At 49.4% G+C, this 13981-nt stretch overlaps 1 protein-coding gene across 3 annotated transcripts in view; it reads right to left on the bottom strand.

The window, feature by feature from the left end:
• The window catches only part of LAMA5 (laminin subunit alpha 5), an 87250-nt gene extending 75595 nt beyond the window's left edge, over positions 1 to 11655 (bottom strand). The window contains exons 1-2 of one of the 3 annotated variants that reach the window (XM_071572980.1): positions 11266 to 11655; positions 5078 to 5230 (exon numbers count right to left, since the gene is read on the bottom strand). In XM_071572980.1, the coding sequence (XP_071429081.1) occupies positions 5078 to 5230; positions 11266 to 11562 (450 nt within the window). In that variant the 5' untranslated portion in view covers positions 11563 to 11655. The other 2 variants (XM_071572979.1, XM_071572981.1) reach the window with 2 other exon arrangements.
• Positions 11656 to 13981: the final 2326 nt, after the last annotated feature.

The raw sequence follows: 13981 nt of genomic DNA, 5'->3' as shown, positions 1-13981 counted from the left end.
CTCCATGACAAACCTGCCAGGCAGATAAGGCAGCCTGTGGGCTGAACAGAAATGGACACTGTGCATTACCCAGCAATGTGTGCTGGGGAAAACATTGCAGAAGATATTCCTCACCAAGGGGAAGGAAAGGAAGAGACTCATTTCAATTTCCCCCCGATGTACAGCAAGAATGAACAAGGATGCCTCAGAGGGAAATGCAGGTGGCAGTTACATCAGCCAGAGGCAGCAAGAGCTCTCACAGCAATGGAAATGAAGTTGCAAAAGGCACAAGATGAAAGAAGGCAGAAATTTACCCAGTTTTCAGCTGAAAATGCTTCTTGGTTGATCCTCACCACTGTCCCACACCAAGCCTAAGGAAAGCAGCCACTAGCCAACAGCTAGTCCTGAGCAGTGCAAGAGGGAACAGAATTAAGTTTGTGCCCTGAAAATCCATCAGAGGAGAAAAGAACACCTTCTTTTGAGCAAAGCTTTGCACTGAAAGACCAGCAGCCTGTTGGTCAAGAACTGAAGCATCCCGTGTATATTGTGTATCAACACCTTAACTATGGAGCTAGAACAGCCTGGCAAGTGCAGGTTAGTCAGTTCAGAGGCAAGAAAAAGTGGCAGCTTTGGCATTGTAATTATTAGAAAACTCAAGAAGTGCTTCTCAAAGCACCCAGTAAGTTACCAATCTACTCCCTTGCTGAGACACACCCTACAGTGACTACAAAAAACACCTTCAGACTGGCCCGGGGGCTTGGCTCACAATCCCTTTCATTTCCTTTCCATCTTCATGAGTTACCAATGAATGAAAACGTTTTTTTATCCTCCCTCTATTTAACCCTATAGAGAGCTGCATTTTAAGCAGTGACACCCTGGAGCTCTCCAAAGGAGGAGGCTTCTCTTCTCTCCTGGGCAGCAGAGCTGAATGGATGTTGGTGTTTCTTGCCAGTGACTGGCATGTAGGGGAGGCTGAGTGTCCCCCCTGAGGCACTGCTGAATTAAATGCCTTTGGGGTGTAAATCAAAACTCCCTACAAAGTTTCAGTCTGAAACTCTGTTCTCTGGTGTCACCAGGGCCAGCAGACAATGTGGGGGGAGATGGGGGATGTATCCATTCACCTCACTGCAGTAATTAACCTCAAGCAAGCACTGGCACGAAGCTCCTGCTCTTGCATGACTGCAAGCATTCCTTCCCACAGAGTTTATCATAAAGCACCAACTATCCATAAACATCTCTGGGAAGGGCTGGCCTGGGTTCACCTTCATGCAAGGAAGATGTCAGGGCCTGGCAAAAGGCCAGCAATTCATGTTTCTTTAAACCTCCTGATTTTTGTCAGCTCTGACTCCAACGACCTCCTTGGGGAAAAAAAAAAAGTCTTCCATCACACCCTTTCCTCCCCTCCACCCACTGTGGCACTTAATCACAGTAGGATCACAGGGGACAATTCCCATGGTGGCAGTGAGTCATGGTCTCCTGTCCCTCTGCACAGCCCCTCCTCAGCAGAGGCACTTTCCCACTTCCAGCTGGTCTGGAGGCTCCAGACAGGAGAGGAAAGAGCTTGGAGCTGAGCAGCACTGGGGCAGGCCTAGGAGCCTCTATCACAATATGGACATTTGCCCTTCAAGAGAGTTAGGGCAGTCAGTTTTGGAACTTTGACAAAGCCAGACTGTCCAGCAACAGTAGAGTCCTCCCAAGAAAGCACCCTCAACTCTTCCACCCTCCAAGACCTGAGTTGTGCTTCATCATGATGCCACGATGTATTCTGCAGCAAATCCATGCAGTGGCCCAGCCATTCATCCTAAATATACTAAATCTTTAAGCAACGGTCATGATTAAAAGCAGTAATAAAAAAAAAATCCCCTCTTCATATTCCTCTCCTCAGGAGCTCCTAAAATCCATTTAACTTTCCTCTCTGGAGCTGTTTGCCATATTTCTGGTCCTCAAACCTGAGCCTGACCTGGGAACCCTCAAATGAATTTTTCTCCTCTTCCAGCCTTTCCCCCACAAATTCTGAGAAGAAAAATCACTCGTCCCCAGGGAGGGAGGAACAAACAGCACCAGCAGGAGCAATTCCGATCCAACCTCTCCAGCAGATAATTGGACACAGCCTCTTCCCAAGCCATGGTGGGAGCTCTGATCTGCCTTGCTGATGAAGCCATTAAGATTAGGCCACTGCTGGCACTAAGAGGACGTGAGGTGGGTGTTTAATACCCTCACACCAGCTGGGTGGCCAGCCCAAGCCATTCTTTAACTTATTTGCTGGCTGTGAATATTCCTCCTTCTCTCCTTTCCGTAGGATTTTAACGTCCCTGTGAGGAGAGCAAGCTCCCAGCTAGAAAAAGCAAAGACCAACAGGCTGCTTAATTAACTGCCCCTCTCCCAGTTGCCAGAGCCTTGCCAAATGCTGGAGAAACCCGATTCCAGCTGGTAATTAAGCACTTATGGCTCGAGAGGGACAAAGCCAGGAGGGAAGTCCAGCAGCAAAGGAAGGGGCTGACACCGTAACTCTGTGCCAGCCCCTGCCGTGCCCCCACACCACCAGCTCCTGCACTACAGGCACTCATGACTCCCCAAAGGGACAAAAGCTTTTAGTGGCCATGAGTCCCTTAAATTAAATTTTAATTGGTCTGAGAGCTCCCTAGAGGAATACACAGAGCAAGGAGAGGCCTTGTTTGGCTGCCAAAATAAAGCCCTGCTCTTTGAGGGTGTTGTTACCTGTGCTGTTTCACAGGTATCCAAGGAATTTCTAAAGCCTGGCTGCCAGGTATGCTGGCCTGATCCTGCACTCACCCTGCTGGGTCCCAAGAATTTCCCTTTCTTTCTTCCATACTTTGAACCAGACTCAACTTCAAAAGGAGGAAATTAGTGATTCTGTAACATTTCATCGTGTTTCTATTGCCTGACCTACCAAAACAAAGCAGGGAAAAGCAAAGACCAGACTCTTACAAGGAGCATAAACAGGTTATTATAGCAATTACATGCAATAAGGGCACATATAAAGGGGAAACCACCAAAAATGGGCTCGAGCATTAAGTTTGCATGGCTGTTGAGACCAGCTGGGTATGATGTACTGCACAGGTGCAGGGAAGCAGAGTCTGTGAGCCCAGAGAAAACCCACACCAGGTAAAGCATCTGCCTCCAGCACCACATGCAAATTCTGGTACCAATACTGCAGAAATGATCATGCAACACCAACTCCCTGGGTACCAAGGGCAAAGAGACTTCAGAGAGGAGGGTAGGGGAGATGTGGTCAGCTCAGACCAGCTCTGTTATAACAGTACTGCACCCGCTCCAATTTATTCCAGGCTCTGTCTCCCAGCACAGCAGCTCTGAAGGGCACAAATTCCCAGGTGAGCCGAATGTAGCAGCTTGCAGGAACACAGCACAGCTGGGTTAGCTCTGGCCTAATGCCAGAAAGTTGCCACAGAGAATGACAAAGAGAAGGAGAAGCTCCCAAGGAGAGCTGGCCTTTGAAAATCCCTCTCCAGAAGACATGAGCAATGGGAAAGGCATATTGCAGGCTGGCCCCTGGTTGGAGGGGGAGGGCAAAGCAATCCACCCACCAGCACATCCCTGCCAGCTGGGATGTTTCTGAGAGACACAGCAGATGCCACCTACGCTGGCGAGGGCTCAGCACAGCGTGTGCAGCCCCGGGAGGCTTTGCCCACACAGCTATTGTGTGCATGTGAGCCCCAGGCATTAGCAGATATTTCACTGGTGCTGTGCACAGCACAGCTTTAGACAGCTGGCACTTGTGGGAGAGAACAAATTCATGCAGAGTGTTTGAGAGACTCCAAAGGAGTGCTACAGCAGAGCAGGGAGTGGATCAGAGACAATCCTGGGAACTAAAGTCTGTGTTGGAGGTGTCTCACAGAAGGGTATTGTCATCAGTACAGCACAGGTATCCATGGCTGTAAATTTGGAGTCAGACACCTTACAAACCACAGTGACAAATGAACCTTTACTCCACCAGAGGGTGAAAAAGCCACCTGTGAGGCCAGTGCAAAGCTTCAGTGTCCAGCAAGGCTTCAAATCACTGCAAACAGTGCAAACTCCCAAAGGGGCAGTGACTCAGCCCCTGGAAGGCAATCACAACAGCCAGGTTTCCTGTGCAAGAGGTGAGCTGTCCACAGCTCCACAACTGTCCTGTCCCATGCACCCTCCAGCCAAAGAGAACCCAAACATGTCCTGCAGGGCTTATGGCACAGCAGAGGAGAGCGAGAGCCCACCCCTACCTGTTCATGGGGCACTTAAATGTTATAGACTACAGGGCAAATGTCCCAAATCCTGAATTACAAGGGCCAAGGAGCAGCTGGGACTGTTTGGCCTTGCAGAGGAAGAGGTGTGTCACACACCCCCTGTCCCAGCCAAGGACTGAGGAATTCCCCATCCAACAACCAGAGTAGAGGCTCCATACCAAAAAGTAAACCCACATCTCAGCCCTTCAGATCTCTGGCTTACAGTGCCTTCCTGCTTTTGCACTCCAGCCAGGGCATCTTTTCTGCTGCTTCCCTCTAAGCTGAGGAAAGTCTGAGAGAATACTCCATTTCTAGAGAGGCAGTTTTGTGGATGAATAGGAGCAGCAGAGAAGGCAGTGGGGGCTGGCAGCCCTGTTATTACAGTGGTAATTTCCTTTGACTTGCCAGCCTTAGAGACCAAATGTTCTTCATCTTTTATAGGAAGATCTTCAGCATGGACCTGCCATTTTTAAAGTTTCAAATGCACCAGTTAGAAGTTTTAGAGCACAACCTTGAATTTCTCAGGACTGTATTTTGCCATCCTGGGGTGAAGCCTTACTATCTGCCCCCTCCAAGAGCCAGGTACCCTCTAAAGGGAATGGCACCTACAAGATGTGGTGGATTTCCATGACTGACTCAACTTTTAGGGAGAATCTAAACAGTAACAACAAATATCACATAATGTAGTTAATATTAAAAACAGGCAAGAGGTTTTCCCTTCCATATTTTAACCAGAACATCATGCCCTGTCATTGAATCAGTGGTTTTCAGCAAGGTCCACTAAAGGATTTTAGAAGCAGAGCAGCAGGTCCTTACCAGCATCATCTACAGCATAACAAAGAAGGGAACAGGGTTACCTGTCCAAGGTCCAAAGTGACGTTGACCTGGTTGAACTCCAGCCCTCGGGACAGAGGGGGGCTCTGCCACCAACGCTCCGTCCCATCAATGGCATTTGTTATGGGGTGGGCCTTGTTGCTGTTTGCAGAGGAGCAGATGTCGCAGTACTGGCCCTGTTGGAAAGTACAAAAGCAACACTTAACTCCAGCCACAAAAACGTGGGGCAAAGCAGACAGGTATCACAGCAATTCAGAAAATACAGGGGGTAAGCCTGCTAATGCAAATCAATATATAAACTTCTTGTTTGCACAGATTCAAAACACAAAGGGAAAGAGGAACATGCAAAGGCTCAAAATTCCCCTCAATCACCCAGTTTAGAATTTGGGTTGCTTGAAGCATCATCCCTTCTGTATTTCAGATATGCACTGAGCATTGGCAAAGGAACCCAGACACAAAGACCTGGTTACCAGATGCAGAGGGAGAAGCCACACCATAGTGGAGCAGTAGCTTAAGCTCCATGGCCACCAGCTCCTCTGCTGAGTTTGCCATTCACAGTCCTGCTGATGCCCAGAGATCATGACCCAGACCATTCAGTCATTTCTAGGGACTCAGACTGGCAGTTCCTCTGCCCAACTCCCTGCACTCTTTCTGGTCCACCTATTCATTTCACAATACAGTCCTTTCAGCTACATTTTCAAGCTTAATAGTCTCACAGCCGAGTTTCTTTAGCTGATGATGCTGCAATGCAAGGCCAGAAAAGAGGGACAGCCCCAGCTGTCAGCTGGCCAGGGACCTCACTGCAATCACTTCTCTGCCTTGCCTTTGTGGTGCGGGTGGTTTTGTCAGTTCCATGGACACGCTGCCAGAGAAAACAGCCCTGCAACTTTAACGGCACCATCAGACAAAGACCTGAGCTGTAAGGGGCAATTCTTTCTTTCCCATTAAGGGACTAATGAAAACTGCTAAGTTATTTCTTTTGTGGAGCCACTGTTTCTGTCACTTGAATTGCTGCTTCAACAGCCTAGAAGGGAACTCTGTTACAGGCAGTTTTCCTTTTAAAGGCACAGTTATCCCCAGGCAGGAATGCTGCCCTTGCCTGTCCCAGCTGCAGCCAGCATTAATATTACACCAGGTACAGTATCTCAAGACAGGCTGTCCTCTTCCTGCTCACTGCATCTGCACCCCTACAAGGGCTGAGGCAAGACAGAGGCACTGCAGAGCATGTGGTTTTCCAGATGCTCCAAACTGCAGAGGAATCTCAGTGCAAAGGAAACAGATTTCACAGCATTCTTCCCTGCAGCCATGCCCCGTGTTATTTACAGGCAATTAAGCAACACAAATTGTCCTGAACAAGAACATATTTTCATTAAGTCTTCTGGAGATATGAAAATAGCACCCAGGCAAGCACAAAGCAAAAGAAAAGGGCAGCTAAAACCATCCAGGTAACCCTGACACCCATGAAGGGAGCACCCACTGAACAGAGAGGTCAGGACAAGGCTCGTTTGAACATGCTTTGAGCCAGGAGGGAGAGCAGACCAGATAAAACTGACCCAACTCTTCAGCTCAAACCTTTAACTGGAACCGGTGCAACAGGTTGTGTGGAAATTTCTCCTGCACAATGCACAACACTGGGAAGGGGGGGGAAGTGAGGCAAGGTTACAAAATGGGGGTAAATAACAAAAATAAAGTGTTTTCATAGTTTAAATTCTTGCTGCAGATGTAAAAACCATTTTGAACCTGAAGTTCACATCGACGGGTGACAGTCAACTCAAGCTGACTAAGAGGGGACTACAAATTAGGATCAGCTGCTCCACATTTGTAAAGCTGCTGTGGACCCCCCCACTGCTGTGCAGCCTTAGCTGGGAACACAGCAACAGCTGAACCAAGTTTGCTGTTAAAAGTGTGATTAGCCTCTCTGATGCACCAGTTGCTCATTAGTTGTTTAATTAGAGCCAGACCTAAAGCTGGTGAGAATCGTTTCCAGCTATTTGTATTTCAGAGAAACTCAGACTCCCGCATAGTGTGTCACGTTCTCTACAGGGGAGTTCTGACATCAGCAGAGGATTTTAATTAAAAAGCAATTGCGAGCCACAGGCTTAGTGAAGACAGCAGGTTGCCAGAGCAGGAGAGGTGTGGACACTGTTAAGGTACACCAAAGAACAAACTTTGCAAAAGAAAGCAGTGCAAGAAGTTGCAGAGCAGCTTAGAGAACATAAAGCTGCCACTATCAGAGCAAACTGCAAAGAGAGAGAGATAAGCAGGAGGTTTGAATGGAGGGCAGCTTCCAGAGACATGCAAGGCCTTATCCTGTTCCTGTACAAGTCAGTGGGAACTTTGAAGTTTCCCCTGAGCCTGAAGACTAGCCAGGCACCCCACTGGCACTACTTGCCTTGGGGAAAACAGGTGGCTTTGTCCCAATTTATCTGGCCCTGCCATGACCCAGCATCAGCCCTCCTCACCTGATTTATCAGAAAACCACAGGGAGCATGGGACAGGCTGGGCTGCTGGGGATAAGGTAAAAAGGGCAGGAAGTGAGGGGGTAAAAAATACTGTTTCAGACAAGTAAAGTGCACACTTGCAAGCTGCAACCAGGGTTGTCCTTGCAGATCAACTGCTCACACAAAGTGCTGTCTTGACAGGTGTCTCTTCTGTGGACAACAGCAACTTGTTCTAAAAACCTCATTTTCAGCCACAGTTAAACCCCTGAAGTCAAATTCTGTCCTATATGTAAATAGAGGCACAACACCAATTGTCACCCAGAGCGTGGAGAGCCCTGGAATGAGCCAGATTCCCACTGCCACACAGCACCACTGGCCAGAGACAGGGTAGGATTAAGCAGCTCTGGGACAAATGGCCACTGACTACTGCAAAAGAGAATGTCACTCCATTCATAGACACTTAGGTATGAAATAGTCTCAGATCTCATCTGTTACTGACACCTGGAAGAGCAAGAGGACCAGACTTCTGGTCAATGCCCACACTGCTCGGACAAGTACAGCTTAGCACCACAATTCAGTGTGCACATCAGTGCTCTGAATGCAGGGCTTGGGAGAGAACAGGCTTCAGAGGAAGGCAAAAGTACCACTGACTTGAAATCAGTGAGGTTTGTTGCATGTTCTTAAATTCTGAAGTCTAGAATTCCTTCAATTACTGCTAGTAACTTGTCTTACTGGTATACTCCTATCCTCCTGAAATAATCATCTACAACCCTGCCTCACTCCAAGCACAGTGTACAATCCCTGCTGGAACAGCCCCTTGGGCGAAAGGGTGGGATGGGGAACATGAACACATGGCCATGCCTTTGCAGAGTTGCCTTTCTTGGAAGATGCCTACAAGCACCTCCAGTAAAACTCGAGCAGAAAAAAGAAATCCATGACCTCCCTTTTACCCCATCTTCAAGACAAGATCATTAAGGTAGGATTGTCCATGCTGAAGAGTGAGTTGGACAAGGGAAGCAAACCTCCATGGCAAGCCCCTTTCAGCACACCTCGACACTGCTGTGCATCACATCCTTCCAGACTGAAAAGCCCCCCACAGCTGGAAGAGCTGTCTTCTGCCAAAAAGCCCTGAATAAAGCAAAGGAAACTCCTTGAAAAGGTTTACAGCCTTCCCACAAGCTGTGCCAAAACCACTGCAAGTGTCATTATTTCAGAAAGCTTAATGATTATTGACATTTTAAGACCATCATGTTTTAAAGTCAGTGAACTCCCTTTTCTGAAGTCTTCTACAACATCAAATTAAAACAGCAGAAAACAGAGAAAAGACTGAACTAATTTATCAGATGACTGTATTAATGTTTATCCTAGATCTTTAATCAAGCAAATGTCCCTTCACTACCACAGCACATAGAAGTCTCTTGGGAGGGTCCCAACAGGCATTCTTCCAGAATTCCTGACCAAACCCTCTTAAGCCACACCACACACAAGCAGCACTGAGCAGGTGAAGGGAGAAGGGAAGGGACTCTGCTCTGGTGTGACACACTGTCAGCAAGGACATGCATACGGAGCTCATTATTGTTGTTTCAGTCGGCTCAAATTGAACACTTCCCTCCCACCTCCCTCCTTGCTTTAGACACCGGCTGGTGCTGAAACCCCTAAAGGGGATGAATTGGGAACTCTGACCTCTGCTGTGATGCCTCCTGTTTCCTCCCCTCCCTTTTAGGTGCTGCCTGTGGTCATGGAAAGGAGCCACTACAAAAGGATTTTTCTAAAGCTTTCAGACAGACTGAAGACCACTGGCCTGGGAAGTTGTGCTCAGATCAAAGCCACCCTGAGCCAGGGCTGCAGAGGGGATGGGAGGGGGGTTGCTGCAGAATTTCACAGCTGGGGAGCCGTGTTTGGCAGCAGGGGGATGCCAGGGCTGCCCTTAGAGCTGGTACAGCCTGAAGGGCTTCTCTGAGTCACCAGCATCCTTAGTGCTGTGTGTCATGCTGAGCTAGCAGGGTGGCCAGAGCACAGATGGACACATGCAGAGTGATAAATGCATACCCACATTTGCCAGCTTTTCCAAGCACTCTTACTCCTCTCAGTTTAGCTTGGCAGATCACTCACATTTGTTTGCAAGTGCACATAGTAGCAGTTACTTCTTCAGCTTTTCTTTCTCCTTTGTCTTGCTGTAGAAACAATTACTACATCGAGGTCCCTGTAAACCTCCTGCTACTACAACTTAAAGCAAATCTTCAAGTTACATTATTCTACAGTGCAGCAAAGTGAAATAGATCACTTTAAAAGGTAGCAAAACTCAAGAGGAAGATATATCAGGATTTTGCCATTCAGTAACATCTTCAATAATTCACACTATGTAGAGAGTAAAACTCCATGTCATAACCACACAATAGCTGGAAAATTCCTCATACAGCACTAACTCAGGAGAATGTGGCCAGAATGAGAAAAATGCTTGAGACAACCATGTAACAAAGTCACCCCTGCCAAGAGGCCAAGAAAGGCTCAGTCCAAGACACTGACAGTTTTCCCTTGCTCATCCCTGCTGTTAGGTACAACATGGACAACCTCACTGCTCCATGGCAACAGGTGAACTGGCACCATGACCCTCACAAGGAACATGCAGAAAACCCTGGCAAGCAGCAGCTGGTGGCTCCATGATTGGCTTCAGGCTATGAGAGCATTTCAAATCACAGCAGCTCTTCCCAGCCTGGGCTGCCCTGAGGAGGGGCACAGGGTTTGGAGTTCCCCCAACTAAAACTAGTGTTTTACAAGCCTGTTCTTTCCTCTGTTCAAGAGAGCCATAGCTGTTACACTGCACTGCAGATTTTACTGTCTACATTCCTGGCTGCAAGCTCCCTCTGGGCAGCTTAAAATGGGACCCCTGAGATAAGTCACCTGACATTCGCTTGTAAAATCCACCCTCGTTACTTTCCCTCTGCTCATCCCAATGCCCCACGGAACACACGGGGAACCGCAGAGTTAAAACACATCGAGCCAAATATTATCACGTTTAAGACACATCAAGGTAAACATTATCACGTTCATCATAACGATTCTCTGACTAGCAGAGGAATGTGGGAGCTGGTTTGCCCGGGAGTTTATAAACATAAAGAACCCACAAGTTTAAAAATAATGCCCCGGGAACTCAGCGAGCCGTGTTTCATGCGAGAAACTCCTGACAAGGCTGGGACAGACAGAGAGCACGTGCGTCCCACCGGCCACTGCTGCGGGGGGCTGCGGGCAGGGGGATGCGCTGGGACCAGCCCTGTCCGGGCACCCCAGCGCTAACCCACCAGCAGCTGCTGGACCAGCAAAGTGGACGGGGATGCGTGGGAAAACACGCGCGGAGCAGGGCCGTGGGACCCTGCCCGCCCAGCCCCGAGATCCCCCGCCGCAGCCTCTGCCCTTCCCAGCCCCCGACAGATGGGTGGGATGAGGAAGCACAAAGCGGGGCTCGCACCCTCCCGCACGCCCTGGCTATGCCGCCCCAGCGAGGCTCCGCAAGCCCCTCGTGTGCGGGCTCCGCGCTCCCCCCCGCCGCACTCCCGCACCTGGATGGTCCGGTTGAGGTCCCCCCCCCGCCCCATTGCCGTACTCGAATGGTCTGGTTGGGGTCCCCCCCCGCCCCATTCCTTAACTGGGTGGTCTGGTTGGGGTACCCCTCCATTCCCGCACCTGGATGGTCTCGCTGGCGTGTCCCTCCCCTCCCCATTCCTGCACTTGGATGGTCTGATGGGGTGTCCCCCCCTGCCCCATTGCCGTACCTGGATGGTCTGGTTGGGGTCCCCGCCCGCCACCGGCCCCCCCACCAGTTTGCAGTACAGATCCTCCACGGCGCGGCGGCTGGCGGTGCCCACCGCCTCCTCTCCGCAGGTGGCGGTGGCGGAGATGCGGGTGCCCTCGGCCAGGTTGAAGTAGGGCGGGTGGAGGCTGTGCCCGTTCACATCGCTGGGGAAGGAGGCGGGCGGCCGGGCGGCGGCGGGCAGCGCCAGCACCACCATCCGCACCACCAGCAGCAGCAGCCCCGTCCGCGCACCGCCCCGCTCCGCCGCCCTCGCCATCTTCACCGGGGGCTGCCCGAGCGGCGGGGCCGGGCAGGGGCACCGGCACCAACAGCGCTCCCGTCCCGCCGCCTCGCTCGGCTCTGCGGCCGCGCCGCGGTACTTCAGCCCCGGCTGCGGGGAGGGGCCGCCCGGCCCCGCCGCCCCGATTTTAACCCTTTCGCCGTCCCCGGGAAGCTCCCGCTTCTCTACCCGGCCTCGCCCCTGGAACCCGCCGGAGGGAGGGGAGGGCAAGTGGGGTGAAGGAGATCACCCCCTCCCAAATAAAGGGGGGACAGGATGCCCCGGGGGAACAATGTGCCCATTGTCTCTGCGGGGCTGCGCTGCCCGGAGGCTCCGCTGGTGTTTTAGTACGTTAAACTCCATTAACTGATAGGTGGGTTATCTACAGGAAAAACTCTATTACTAATTAACAAAACGGTGGAAGGCTCCACCAAATCCAATTCAATCTACTCGAGGTATGATGTGGACTCTCATTGAATCTGGACAGTGAAAGTTTTACTTCCACTTTCTCCACAAAGGATGGCTTTCGGGAAATGGCTTTACCTTCTCAGCTAAGGGGGAAAGAAGCAGCTCAGCGATAACCCAACGTTCTCCCATCCCTCTGCTGCTCACGGACAGTCCCTCCGTGGTGTGACTTGCAAGGACACACACGCTGTCAGATCTTCATATACTGCTGGGGGGGAAGACATTTCATGGATAAGAAACCAAACATGTATATATATATATATATATATATATATATATATATATATATATATATATATATAACCACATAAATTAATTCATCAAATCACTGCTTTGATTTTCTAGCACACACAGATTTTTTTAAATCCAAGAATTAAATGATATGCACAAAATGTTATGCCTGAACTGGACAAGACTGTTTCTTTAAACTGGCAGATATCAAGAGACCAGGTCTGGACTCCATACAGTTGGATTGCTGCACTATTTGAACCCCACAGGAAGCAAAACAAACTCTTAAGCATGTCCAGGTCTTCACAGGCTGCTGCTGGGCATTTGCTCCTTGCTAAACATCATCCTCTTTGTTTCCTTTTTCTGTAGACAGCCTAGCAGGAATCAGCTGTCTTGGAAAAGTTACTGTCTTAAATATGAAAAGCTCTTTAAAATATTTTTTAAAAAAGACATTGTGATGTACGTAGTTCAAAGATGTAGTTTCCACAGACTGTATTTGCATGTAACATGTATCTGGCAGGCTGTGCAATTACAGTCATTTCAGCATTTTCAGGGTCCTTGGAAAGATCCTTTTTACTGTATCTGAAGCACTGTACGTGGATAACATCTATTTATGTATTGTAAGATACCACAGGATGCAGCCCTGGTCACCAGTGCCACAGGCAGTCCGACGCTCGAAGCCATCCAGCCAGGTGGTGCTTGGGAATGCCGGTGGGTCTCAGCATCAGGAGGTGGAGGAGTGCAGGCCCACATGCCATCAGGAGCCAGGGAGCCATCCAGTGCCAGCTGTTTCTCTGGGATGCATTAGCATGACTTCAGGACTTGTGAACGCAGGGCAGTGAGAGGTGCCCGGTTCCACATGTCGGGGAGGCACTGAAGCAAAGCCGCCAAGCCCATTCAGTTAGAAACACTTCCTAAAGGGCTTTCAGACATCATTTAACCCCTTCCTGCTTGCCCGTCTCTTTGAAGATCATTCCCCCGGTTTCCCCACTTAATGCGAGATCTTATCGCTCTGCAGATGAATGTATCCTTTAAAAGCGAAATAGAACCTTTAAAAACAAATTCTTATCAAGAGAACAGGCAGTCTTTGCCCTTTAAACCGTGCTTGAAAATGGGTAAGTTCCGCTGGGGAAGGTTGAGCAGCCACCTTTGAAAATACTTGTGCTCTGCAGTAATGGTTAACTAACATGTTTATGTACGGGAGACCAGTACTCCACAGGACAGGAATTAAAACTTCCTCAAACTTTATCAAATGCCGTATTTAATTAGCTACTTACACCCCACAGCACCTGTAAATACGTAAAACGAGTTAACAAGGAAAGCAGGGCACAGATTAAGAAAATAACTTTCTCTCACCCCCACAAGAGTTTCAAGGCAAACGACTTGGGCCAGGATAATATCCGTAATCCCTCTAGTGGTAACGTGGTGGCACGTAATTAATCTCCCTTCCGAACTGCAATTAAGGAAAGTGAAATCACAGTTAGCACGTGGGTTTTGTGGCACAGACTCAGGAGCATCAGGCGGAGAAATGACCCTTGTGCAGTATGAACTGGCCTCTAGTCAACCACAGAGCTACTTTGAAAGACAGTTTGAAGACTGAAATTGTACTTAGGCCACCTGTATCTGAGGGGATCTGAAGTTTTCAGGGAAGCAATGGAAATGGTTTATAGAAAGAGCATTCTGGGGGTCTTTTTCCAGCGCAGAAAGAAATAGAAGGTTTCTA

The sequence above is a fragment of the Pithys albifrons genome, chromosome 18 (genome assembly GCF_047495875.1).
Source record: "Pithys albifrons albifrons isolate INPA30051 chromosome 18, PitAlb_v1, whole genome shotgun sequence".
In the NCBI taxonomy this organism is placed as follows: domain Eukaryota; kingdom Metazoa; phylum Chordata; class Aves; order Passeriformes; family Thamnophilidae; genus Pithys; species Pithys albifrons.
Note: the sequence above shows the minus strand (reverse complement) of the source record. Positions and strands in the feature narration are given on the sequence as shown.